Source organism: Pteropus medius, unplaced genomic scaffold, assembly GCF_902729225.1.
Source record: "Pteropus medius unplaced genomic scaffold, Ma_sr-lr_union100, whole genome shotgun sequence".
In the NCBI taxonomy this organism is placed as follows: domain Eukaryota; kingdom Metazoa; phylum Chordata; class Mammalia; order Chiroptera; family Pteropodidae; genus Pteropus; species Pteropus medius.
Window position 1 is genome coordinate 1,891,378 of NW_024341894.1, and position 13,525 is coordinate 1,904,902.

At 39.5% G+C, this 13,525-nt stretch overlaps 1 protein-coding gene across 5 annotated transcripts in view; it reads right to left on the reverse strand.

The window, feature by feature from the left end:
* Positions 1 to 13,525, reverse strand: part of NR4A3 (nuclear receptor subfamily 4 group A member 3) — a 41,279-nt gene that overhangs the window by 3,315 nt on the left and 24,439 nt on the right. For all 5 annotated transcript variants that reach the window (XM_039855823.1, XM_039855831.1, XM_039855847.1 and 2 more), the window contains one exon: positions 11,398 to 11,576. In XM_039855823.1, the coding sequence (XP_039711757.1) occupies positions 11,398 to 11,576 (179 nt within the window). The remainder of the gene's footprint in view (positions 1 to 11,397; positions 11,577 to 13,525) is intronic.

Below are 13,525 nucleotides of genomic sequence, written 5' to 3' on the forward strand. Positions count from 1 at the left end.
ATTCTTTTCTTCTCTTGCTGTAAATAAAAGGAGGCTCAGGGACCAAGAGATCTGGATTTCTCCCCAGCTTGGCTAGTTGTGTATGAGCCGGTTGAGTTTTCCCTTCTCTAAAAAAAGATTAGCATTAATGATCTCTAAGGTTCCTTCCAGTTCTGATGTATATAATTATACTAAAGTACAGTCATGAAAATTTCCAGCAGCATGTCAGTGGCTTGCAACTCACAGATGGCTTATCTCAATGCAACACAATATAGAAAAAGGACACTGGACTTGGAGTCAGACAGACCTGGGTTCCAGTTTTAGCTCTGTCACTTACTAGAGGCGTGACCTAATCCCTCTAAGGCTCAGTGTCCTCCTAGGAAAATGGGGATTATAGGGTGGTAGATACACAAGTCTTTGTTGTACTCTTCTTTCCTTTCTGTGTGTCTTAAATATGACACGTAAATCAAAAGAAAAAGTGTAATTGCAATAAAACCCACCTTACAGATTATTGTGAGGCTCAACTAAGATGAATGCTACATGAAAATGTCTTGTCAACTGAAGAGCACTACATACATGGTACAGTCAGCACCTAAGACAATGCCCGACACACAGAAATAGTTGGTAACTGTAGGGTCAAACAAAAGGCAATAAAGTTCCCTAATTCCCAAGCTTTATAGTGTATGATTTTGCTTTCCCCAGGAAACTATTAGCTAATCAGCCCAGATGCAAATCTGTCCTTTATAGTTTATCTTTACTAAATACATAATCCCCTTGTTTCAGTCTCAGAAGAAGCACCCAAGAGTGAATTTCAAGAGTACCAGCCTGCAATGGTGTTCTGTCTAAAGTTATGTTCCCACTCCCACCTCAACCCCGCCACCAAAAGCAAAAAAAAGCAGACTGCAAATTCAGCAGCAAATTTCAAGAGCTATAAAATGTTCATAGCCTCTGACCAAGTAATCCTACTCTTGGGAATTTATCCGAAGGAAAAATTCAACAGAAGGATAAAACTGTACGCATTGGAGACATTTGGACATAGCATTATCTACTTTAAAAACTGGAAAAAGATAAAGAGTGGAAGAATAGGGTAACTGTTGAGTAAAAAATGATACATCCACATAATGGAAGATTCGGTAGACATCAGAAAAGGCAAATACTAAGACTATGAAGCAACATGGAAAAATATATAACATCACATTAGAAAATAGAATATAAAATGGTATCTAAGCTGTGATTACACCTTTGCAAAAATTATTTCTTTATATAGAGAAGGATGAATGAAAACGAAAAGTGAAAATACTTATGAGATTGTCAGATAACCCCTTTCTTTTAAAAATTTCCAGGTTAATGTTAATTGTATAATAAACAACGTTAAAATAGATTTGGTCCTTTGTGAAGCCCTCTAGCAGCTGTAACATGACCAGCCATCTTGTTGATAGTACATTCTATTAATACTGAGATATATCAAATTAGTTCATAATCAGGGAGAGATGTTTTTCACAGAATAAAATACCAATCCATGGATTTAGGCTTTCCCTTCCTTTCAGTGCCTCATGTCTTGCACTATACTCCAGATCCTATATTCATTATCAGGATAAAGAAACTGAGCAATGTGTTGCCTGGATTTTGGGAGGGGTTGATTATGAAACCTTGCAACCAGATTTTCTCATGGCCAAACTCACAAAAGATGCCCCAGAGTTTTCCCTGCTCTCCAACCAGTTGTGACTGCTCAATAACTATGGCAACCATTATTTATTCAGTGAATTCAAGTAGAGATCGATACCTCCTGCCAGCTGGATCAACCCTAGGCCTGGAATTCCTTGAGGAATTCAGAGGCACTCCTGTTAGAAGCCAAAGGCACCTTCTTTGTTGTTTTGAACAGCTATTGGATTTGTGGCTTCTTCACTTTTTCAAAAGGGCTGAGATAAAATTCAGTCTCCATGCAAACTACTGCCAGCAGCCAGCAGATTTTCAAATCACTAGGGAGTCACTAAGTGTCTAGGAGCTTCCTAGTAATTTGAAATTCCTCAAAACCCCAATCACTGACATCTTACTTTAAGGGATCCCCTTTCTTCTTGCAGCTTGGTAAACATGGCTGCAAAGCTGATATTGAGCGTTCATAAATTCTGGGGGAAACCAGACATTTGGACTTGCCCCCTTCCTAGAAAATTATATACAGATTTTAGTTTAAGATCTTTGTCCACCATGAAAAACAAAAATAGCTTCTCAATATTTCTTGCATTTTGATTCACATAATTTTTATCCAATACTTTAGTATTTTAACTCAACTCTATGTATTCAAAACTTTAAAACACAATTTATAGAAACGGTTAAGTAACGGATTTATGTCATAACCATAGTACATGTGAATTGGAAAGAATCTGAGTCATTTAGTTCAAACTCCTATCTAAGATATGACTCTTCACTACAAGATACCACAGAGATTGCCTGACACGAGCCAGACTAGGAGTTCATTATTTCATCATGACAATAAAAATATGTTTAAAAGCACTTTCTATTACATTCTTTTACCTACATTATTTTATCACACCTTCACAATAACCCTTTGAATTAGGCAAGACGAAGATGATCTTTATTTAAATAGGTAAGAAGGCTAAGGCTCAAAGTGTTAAGTGACTTTTTCATGTTCAAAATTAACAAGCGGTTAATTTCTTTCACTCCAAGTCCAGAGACATTTCTGTTATACCAGGCTGCCCTGAGTGTTGTTTTAGAACATTTCTCCTCATCTTGAGATGATCTCAGCCTCCCTGGAACTCTCTCCTACTTTTTGTGTACCTAATTAACTAATTGATTAATTAATTCTTTCAACACATATTTATCAAGTACCTATTCTGTGCCCAGCAATGTTGTAGCCACTGGGGTTAGAGGAGTGAACAAAACAGACAACAGATCACACTTCTAACCTGTGTGGTGTTAGCATCTAAAGACAGTGTTGGATGCCTGTGGATTTTAGCTATCCACGCCATAGACATCTCTGCTAAGGGAGAGAGGAAAGGAGGCAGGGAAGAGGAAAAGAAAGAGCAGGGAGTGAGATGGGGTGAAGGAAAGAAAGAGGTGGGGGAAGAGACTGATTGAGTGAAATGATAGAGCTATTTAGGTCTGTGCTCTACCTACTTAAAATCTACTCATCATTAAATCACAGATCAAATATTTCCTCAAGGAAGCTTTTCCCTTTTTACTCCCGGTCTGGATGATGTTCTCCTATGGCATTCTATTTTTTCTCTTTGAAAGATATAACAGGTTAAAATCAGATATTTATGTGACTTTTGCCTGCCTCCTCCTTGAAATGTAAGCTCCATGGGGACATAGACTGTATTTGCTTACCATTGTTATCTCTAGCACCAAGCCTATGTAGATAGGTGATACCCAATAAATATCTGTTAAATGAATATATAAATGGAGGGTTAAGGACCTATAAAATATGATTAAATGGATATTAAATGTGTAGGTTGCTCAGAATAAATATACAAGTAGAGAGTTATTAAGAAGTTAGCAACAGTAAAGAACTTTACAAACTCTAAAACCTACATCAGATGTTTTGGAACCAGATTTCCTGCCTACAAAGCCTAGCTCTGCCTCTTATTAGCTGGGTAGCTTTGGGTCTGGGTCCACATTTGTAAAACAGGGCTCATAATGGTCCGACTCATCGGTTGTTGTGAGAATTAAATGAATTAATACATGTGAAGTATTTGAAACAGTACTTAGCATATAGTAAGTACTTAAATATTAATAAGTATCCTCTGGGTCCCAAACTCAACTTGTTAATTGGCCCTTCAAATCAGCCACACCTCTCAGTTGACCTATGAATGATTCCATAGTCCTTCCCATCACTCTCATAATCGTCTCTTAATAATTCCCTCCCCCTGGCCCATCATATTTAATGTACTGCAAGAACTTTGGTTATTATCTCTGTGATGTTCCTTGCATCTGTCTCTTCCTCTCAACCTCACTGTTCCTGCACCAGGTCTTCAATATCTGTTACCTAGATTGTTTTAATAGCTTTCGATTTGTCTCTCTGCCTCCCGTCTCTGCTATAATTCACCCCAAGTACTTTTAAATCTATTTACTAAACAACATTAAATAAAATAGCACGTGTAGAGAGCTCTTGGCACAGTGCCTGACACCGAGTATTTTTAAATAGTAGCTATTATTAATTTGATGGGATCCCAATTACCAATAGCTTCCCTTATCCCTTGCTACTTAAGTGTTGTCCCTGGACCAGCAGCAGCATCATTCCTTGGGAACTTGTTAGAAATGCAGAATCTCAGCCCCCTCCCCCAAGACCTACTTAATTAGAATCTGCAGTTTAACAAGATGTCCAGCGATCTGCATGCACATGAAAGCTGAAGAAGCTCTGCTTTAGTCAATCCTAGTCCCCATAAGATGCTTGACCCAACCAGTCTACACCTACCATTCGTTCAGTCTCTGTTGGTAAACCTTATTCTCCAAGGCAGGAACTCATTCCCCATGGGCACTTGTTCTAATTTTAAACAGTTTTGTCTACTAGAAAGTCTTTCTTATACTGAGTGAAATTTTGCCTTCTTACAGTTCTCAGTTCTGCCTTTTAGGCTCATGTAAGAAACATTAAACCACCTCCCCTCAAGGCAAGAAGCCAGGAATGAGGAAAGGGATAATGGTACCATCAGGAGCCCCAACAAGAAAAGCAACTCATCTTTTTGAGCAGGTCTCAGGGCACAGGTCAACCCAGAGACAACAATAACACAGGTTCAGCCAAAGAGGAAGGAGAAGAGGGCTCCGGGGGAGAGATGTGTGTGTGGCTCAAACACCAACAAACAGGATTTCCTGCTCTGAGCTCCACTCCTTTCTCTGGGAAGTCATCTCACTGCTACTTCTCATGTGATATATAACATCCTTTACTGATGGGCAGTCCCAGAGGCAATGAGCCCAGGCCAGTCAGGAAGCCACAAGTCAGTAGGCAGCTTGTGCTGAGGCTGTAATAGCGCTTTTCAGTTTGTCTTCTCAATGAGAACACAAACTTTTTGAAGGTAAGGGATTGTACGCCTGTCACATAGCAGTTGCTTTATTAATACTATTGAATTAATACGAATTGAAATATAGTGGTTCTCAGGAATTAGTTTATTTTCTAAACACAGAGTGGTGGACTAAAAGTGATTAATTCAGATTTTCCTAATTTGGGAGACTGTCTGATATTCACAATTAACCCATTTACTCAACTAATATATGCCATATGCCAGACATCTTTAAATGCTAAATTATAAAGATGAAAAGACTCTCCTTGCCTTTAAGAAACCTGTAGTCTAGTTGGAAAAGAGAGACACAAAGAAATTACTTAATATGATGTATATATGCAATTGTAGGGATGCATGAATATTTTTTATAGATTCCGAGGGAAGAGAGCAGCTAGCTCTTCCTGGAATTAAGACATAACAGTCAGGATAACAATAATAATGAAAGTTTGTCTAAATTTTTTTCCTGAAAAGTACATTAGCTCATTCGATCTTTAAGAGAAATATGTAGAAAATGAGAAAACTAAGATTCCAAGAGGGTAAAGAACTTGCCCAAAGTTGCAAGTTGAAGACTGGAACTCAGATAGCCAATCACCAAATCCCATGACAAACTCCCTGCCACCGCCCCCTACCTTAAAAACAAAACAAAACACACACACACACACACACACACACACACACACACACACACACAACCATATTGCCCTGCCAAGTTTTACATTTAATTTTCCTTGCAATGTGGCTGATGGCTATATTTGATACAAAAACAAGGTAACCAGGTAACCATTTAGAGTGAGCAGAATTCTGGGAAGACAGGTGGTGGAGGGCGAGGCAGGATCAGCCATCTGCTTGGTCCTGCCAGGTCACTGTTTCATTGCTTTCTGCCCCTGTTCTACCTTCTTTCTTTTCCTCAATCTTAGATTTTATGTTCCAATAAGACCAGGAAAAAGACTACAGGCAGAAAAGAAAGGAGTCATTTTCTCACCTGACAGAAGACCCAAATAAAGAAAAAAAAAAAAGCTACGGAAAGCATTCTTTTAGTATAGTAATAAGCAAAATGGCATTTGGGCACTCAAGATTCCCTTAATCATCTGGTCCAAAACTGCCTTTCCAATCTGATATCCTTTTTAATTATATGAGAAATGGATTTTATTCTGAGGTCAGGTCATAACACCAGGCCATAAGATAAATATCACATAGAATCATTTTTTCCCCTAAAAAAATCCTTTGAATTTCCCAGAAGTGCAGCTCTCATCACCAGAAGTAGAGATTAGGATCCAGAGTGGATTCACTCTCATGCTCACTCCAGGACATACAGTCATTGAGTATAACAGTCTATACTCTTTTAAATTTTCTTTTCTTGCTATTGAGATTATATACGTGATTTAACACATATATAATGCAACTCCATTGTACTTGTTTTTCCCCAAAGTATGCCAAAGTGTTCCACTGCCATGCCCTTACTATACTGTTTTCTTGATCAGGAATGTCCTTCTATATCTTGCCATGTGTAGACGCCATTCATGACCAGTACCATCTTTCTTCCTTACCCGCCAAAAGTTAGCAGTGATCTGGTTTTCTCCAGCACTGACTCTGTCCCTTTTAAGGACCTGAGCACTAACCACCATACACAGAGTTCATTACATCCTAATCATATATGACTTCCTAGTAGGCTGTATGCTTTCTGACAGAAGAATTCATGTATGGCTCATCTTTGCATCCCTAGAGACTGACACCGTGCCTGACATATAGAAGGCCCTGAATATTTATATAATGAATGGATACTTACAAACTGGTAATTCCACACAAATTTTCTATTTACTTATTAATCATTATTAACTGTGACTAGATATCACCTCATTGGTACCCCATCAGAAGCAAAGCATTTCTATTACTCTTATGTCAGAGATGTGGCACTGGCAAAAGGGAATGGTTAGGGTGAATGAACTGAGGACCTAAAAACATCTGACAACCACAACCGTGGGGAACCCCCTTTTACTGTAGGGAAGGAGAATGATCTGAAAGAAACCATTTCCTGCCCCACCTCACCACCTACTTTTTCACATAGAGAGAAGTGGAGGAAGAAGAAAAAAAAAGAATTAGAAAAAAAAGCCATGTTTTTGCAAACTACCAAATACTGTCCAGATTCTTAATAATTTTCCTGGAAGCAAGACTGGTTAGACTTCTAAGACCCTATTTCCTTTTCATGAGTTCTTTGTGGTTTAGGAGCAGACAAGTTTGGGACATATTTTCTGAAGCCAATAGCCCAACTGATATTCCACAATTACCCTTTATGATCATTGGAGCTTATTCAGAAGTGAAGGTTTCACAGGAGCCCAAATTCAAATGAAAACTAATATCCACAACAATGCACACTGCTGTTTCCCATACATCGCCTTTTCTGCCACTTCCTGATGCTTTCACATATTTCAACCCCCGCTCCCAACTAGCAAATCACAAAGAGAGTACTGTGAGGTCCAGAAATGAGAGAAGAGGGGATTATTTTTCTTGTATGTTATAACCACAGCACCTATAACCCACTCTGCACAGGCTGATAGGACTGCAGACAGGAACTGGAACTACCGCATAAAAGACTTGGCTTGTTTTAAGTGCAGCTGAATTCTTTTAATATCATTGTCCTTCGAGCCTCTCTCAAACATCCAAGGAGATATTCACCAAACATACTGCCTTCTAAAGCCATCTGTTTCCTCATACCGCTGACATTGATTTGGGACTACCTGGGATTCTCAAAGGGAAGAGGAAGGTATGTGCCTAATTTGAAGGAGTCCCTGTCACCATCCCTCCAGGACGCAACGTAGGTGGATTGAGTGCCTATTCTGAATCCAGTTTGGCTATATCACAAACCTAATCCTTACTGCTGCCTCATGAAATAGATGTTATCATCCCTATTCTACAGGTGGGAAAACTGAAAATCGGAGTATAAATAAAATGCATTATTCAATGGCACATACTTATTAAATACAAGATCCCAGGTTAAAACCTGGGGGTGCTGGCAAAGTCTATGCTATATCTGCCATGCCACACAGCCTCCTCCCTAAGCAAGTCTCCACATAAATGGGATTGGGCTAACCAGCTATAACTACAGGATACACGGCAAATTAGAGTCAGGGACAGGAAATGACACCACCTTCTCTTAATTCCTACTCTGTATTCTGAACACTAAACTGCCCAATCTTTCCAAGTTGGGACTGCCTGGCCTTATAGTTGTCTATTAATTTCTACTCAAAGAGCAAAACAAAAAAGACGTAGACCTCGGGCCCTCCCTCCCCTTAAACTACAGATATCACATCTGGACTGGCCTTTTTTCCTTATCTCTTTCCTGCTACAATTTGTGCTCAAAACCAGTTGTCAGGGTAGATCTTTCTAAAACACAAGCTTCACCATGATGCTCCTCTGATTAAAACTTTCCATAGACCCCTGCTGCTCTCAAGATAAATGCCAACCTTCTCACCTAGGTGTGAAAGGTTCTTCATGTCCTGTCCCACTCTTACAGAACATTTCCCATCACTCTACTTTTTTAGACAGTTCCTTCCTGAAACTTATAACAGCCATATTTTCAATGGCATTAGTAAATTTTTACTTATGCCTAGAAATCTCCTTCCATTTTAGCCTGGAGACATCATATGCTTTTATCAAGAACCAGCTCATGTTACCTCTTTTGACAAGACTGTCCCCCACCTTCAGTCTCTCAGCACTTTGTACCCACTCCCATATCTCTACCATGACACTCAACATCTTATATCTTCACACATATTAGTTTGCATGTTCTATCTCCTCCAGAGATGCATGTTATCATCTCTGAACACCAAACTGATATACAGCAGAGTGCCTAGATCAGTGAGCACTTGATTAACTAGACTCAACACCTATCTCCACAGAGATGTGGCAATGTACAGGTTTTATTTACAGAAAGCCAAGATATGTGTGTGTGTGTGTGTGTGTGTGTGCATATATATATATATATGTATAATATATATATATTTTAACCAAACTCCATACTTCTTAGTTTTAAATGTTTAACTGTCCTAGAAAGAGCTGAATGGTTTTGAAAATTGAGCTGAAAAGCTTTAGTTGAAAGGCAGCCTTTGAACCAATTTCTTTACAGTCTTGCTGGAGTAATATGCTTGTGCCTTAAATGTGCTTATTTTATTTGGGTGCTCCTGTATGCCATTTGAAAGCTCTCTAAACTGAATCCATACTCGTAAAGACTGCCTTTGATTTTGTTTCATTAATGGCTCCTTGGGAGTCTCTGGCAACTCCCATCAAAAGGGAGTACTTCAAAAAACTAAGAATACAATTACCATATGACCCAGCAATCACTCTTCTGGGTATTTACCCCCAAAACTTGAAAACATTTACGTGCAAAGATATATGCACCCCAATGTTCATAACAGCATTATTCATGGTGGCCAAGACATGGAAGCAACTGAAGTGTCCTTCAATAGATGATTGGATAAAGAAGATGTGGTACATATATACAATGGGATACAAGAAGAGATGAAATACCACTATTTGCAACAACATGGACGGATCTTGAGATAATCATGCTAAGCGAAATTAGTCAGAAAAAGTTGAAAACCATGTGATTTCACTCATATGTGGGATATAAACCTGAAAGCAGCTAACAAACATGACAGAGACTCATGGACACAGATAGTGGATTAGTGGTTACCAGAGGGAAGAGGGGAAGGAGGAGGTTGTTGGGGGTAAAAAGGATCAAATATTTGGTGATGGGAGGAAATTTAACTTTGGGTGGTGAGCACACAGTGCAATATATCTATGGCATATTGTTGATTTGTACACTTGAAACTCATTTGATTTTATTAACCAATGTCACCCCAATAATTTTAAATAAGAAAATATTTAAAAATTTCTGATTCGTAAAAACTCTAAATTCTTGTTGTATTATATGTATTTCAAATTTACTATTTATGATGTCTTTCATCGTGAAGAAGTGTTTCATTTTTATGTCATCAAATCTGTGGATATTTTTCTTCAGAGCTCTATGTATTGTTTGAAGAGATTTTCCTGACCCTAAGATTATAAAAATGTTTTTCTGTTTATTAAAAAGGTTGCGGGTGGGTGGGTGGTTTCTCATCCTTGGCCAAAGATCCGGGGAGGTGAAGTTTACTTGGAATACTGAAGGAACAAGCTAGTGTCTGATTTCTACTGTAGCACATGCTATTTTCTTTTCTTTGCCTTCTTCTAAACTGTTAAATGATGAACCAGCCCAGCCTTTTAAGGTACACAGGCATATATCTCTCTTTAGCTAACAAGAGATATCTCGAGAGGGTGCATGGGAATAATGCATATTTCTGATGTATCACAAAGAAGGGCCCATCTATGCCAAAGATGTACTTGGTCCTCTGTGAAATTTACCACCTGCCCGAAAAAACAGGCTTTCTACAGTCGAAAAGGTATGAGATCTGAACCTCGATTCTTAGTCCAAGAGCCTAGGCTGCGCTTCAGTCTGAAAAAAGGATGGCAGGTGAGCCCCAGGTCTGGCTAGCCTCTTCTGGAGCCTCCACCTGCTGTCACTGCCTCAGCTGGCCCTAGTCTGACCAAGAAGGATGAGATCAAATGAGAGAGTAAAAGTATGAAGGCACAAAGGGAGCTGGGGCCTGGGGCTTTGAGAGCATCCACAGGGAGATGGCATTCCCTCTCTTACCCGATATGCCTTTCTCTTTCTTTTTTTTCTCTTTCTTTCTCTTTCTCTTTTGCTCTCTCATTCTGCTTTTGGATCCTTTATCTCCCCCAAAATAGAAAGGGAGAGACATCTAGGGAGAGAAAGGCATAATATGGAAACTGAATATGTTTTATGCTTCTGTTTCTTAACGTCTAAAAACTGCTGAGTTGAGCCATTTTGGCTGTGTACAAATAACCATTTTTCTTCGTCCCCTGCCAATCAAAGATATTAAATAAAGAGGTAGATAAATAAATAAAGTGCTTGCTTTGGCAGCACATATAATAAATAAATAAAGTTGTGTTTAATATGTGTGTAGTTTTACTTTGGGTCACTAGCCAAGGACAGGGGCGAAAGGAGGACGTGCTCCTCTGCCTCACAGGAATAGGTGGGTGAAGGTAACGTTCCTTTAAATGCCCACATCAAAACAACCCTGATCTCCTGTGGAAACTTAGATTTTCATACATTGGATTAATTGACAATGATAACTCATTAGGCTAGGAATCCTCTTTCCTGAAAGTTCGTGACAATAAGTTGCAGATGTACGTCTCTTTGTTTAAACTTGGCTAAATGTAGATTTCAGGAAAATGCCGTCATTTTCCTAATTCTCTGGTGTGTGTAACAGCCAAAGCCAGAATCCACTTAGCAGAAGAAAGGAGAAAAAAGGGGACACGTTACTTTGGATGACGGCAGGGTGGTGCTTACCTGTGATCATGCTCAGTGCTGACAGGCATGCTAAGGCTTGGATATCAAGGTTCAGGCTCTGCAAACTTAAGGAAAAGTCTTTAATGGAGTCGAGCCACTCCCCAAATCCACGAAGGCACTGAAGTCGGTGCAGGACAAGTCCATTGCAGAACACAAACTTATCTTCAGCAGTGTTCGACCTACAAGAGAATGTATTGGGGGGTGTGGGGTAGAGACATGTTAAATAGGTCTGTTCAGTCTGTCCAACAGGATAGCATCAAAACACACAGACAGCCATGGGGCAACCTTCAGAACCCAGGGTGGCGCTGTGAAACCTGCCCAAATACTCTTGATGAACAAGACTGTGATCCTGGGATAAACAACCACCATCACTTATCTACACTAACTTCTCTGGTGAACAGCAGCCCTGGGGAAGCTACTAGACTCAGCTGCTGGCTCACCTTGGCTCAGAGGCCTTGGAGGAGCAGGTACTTATGGACAACAGAGGTGAAACCCAGTGCACCGCCTCTCTCTGCACCAAGACTGCTCCCTTCAGTGTTCCTTGGCCAGGATTTCTTCCTCATTTTCTTAAATGTCAAATACTGATAAGGCCTGAGGCTAGACACTACAATTCCACTGTGCAGATTCTAAAAACACTAAGTCTCTATAAGTGCCAGAAGTCAATCGCAAACTAAAAATTAGCCTAATGTAAAGAGTCCTTTTTTGTATTACCTTCTCTACTTTTAACAGTGGGACTGAAGAGAGCTATTTCTAAACCTTCCCTGATAGTGTATATTATGACCATAATCATCTCATTCTTCTCTCTTGAAAGGTGCCCTGGAATTTCTAGTTGGACATCTACCACTTAAATGCGGGGCCTTAGGCACTCCTTTATTCTCTGAGTTTCCTTTTATCTATAAAACAGGAATTCTAATTGCTACCTCCTAAGACTGTTGTGAAAATTAAATAAAATAAAGGACTTAAGGTCCATGTGTGGTACCTGGTACACAAGAGGCTCTCGATGAGTATTAGATGTAACTAATTCTAAGTTCTATGTGGTCCTTACTTTAATCTTAGCCTTTCTTTAGTTTTCAAATCTCTAGCCACATAGTTATCTCTTTCAGCCTACTGCATTAACAAGTTATTATCTCTTTAACTCTGCCTCTAAAAGGAATAGTTTGATTCATTCATTCACTTGGCAAATATTTCATGAGCACCATGTATGTGCCATTCCTGAAGCCAGACACTAGAGAAAAATTGGTGAATAGGGCACATATGGTGTCTGCCCGCATGGAGCTTATCACTTACTCAATCTTTTGCTGTCTGCCTAATAGGTGATAGTCATATTGCTGGCTTGGCTCCTGCCCACTGGATTAGCTGTAATGATGCTAATTACTAGTACTCTAGTTGTAATTCTACCTCTGTCTCTCTCACAGATCCCTCCACAGAGGCAAACAAGGACAGAATGGTTCGATCTCAGAGTTTAAAACCTGGATCTCACACAAGCAGCATCAGAATCACCAGAGCATGAGTTAAAATGCAGATTTCTGGATTTCCACCAAGATAGCTCCACATTGAAATAGCTGGGAATGAGGCATGGAAATCTGCGCTTTAAACAAGAGTTTCTGGTAACAGTATGAAATTATAGTGGGAGTGGTAGCTGAGGGAATAAGGGCAAAGGAAATGCTTTTTCCTATAATATTTGGTGAAATGTTGGTACCATCTCCTAAAAACACTTAATTGCAAAGAAGAAAGGAAGATGGAATTTAAAATACTACATGTGGGCTTTTACAAGACAAGCTGAGATCCCAGGTTTCAGCTTTTTGAAAAATCGCTTCGGCTTTGTGTTTAGTATCGCTGAGTATGACAAGCTGAACCAAATCTTTTGATCCAGAAGCTATCCTCTTGGAGTAAACACTGGGGATTGAGAAGCTGTGAGAACACGTTAGAGCCCCAACTGGTGTACCAGGACAGTGACTTGTAAATAAAAATCTGTGAGATAAATGCAATGATCAAAACAAATACTTGCTCCCAGGAAACACCTATGCACCATGAGATTCCTTCTAGAATCATAGAACGTTGTAGCTATAAGGAGCTTCAGAGATCACCAAAGCCAACTTCCTCATTTTACAAAGGAAACTGAACTTGC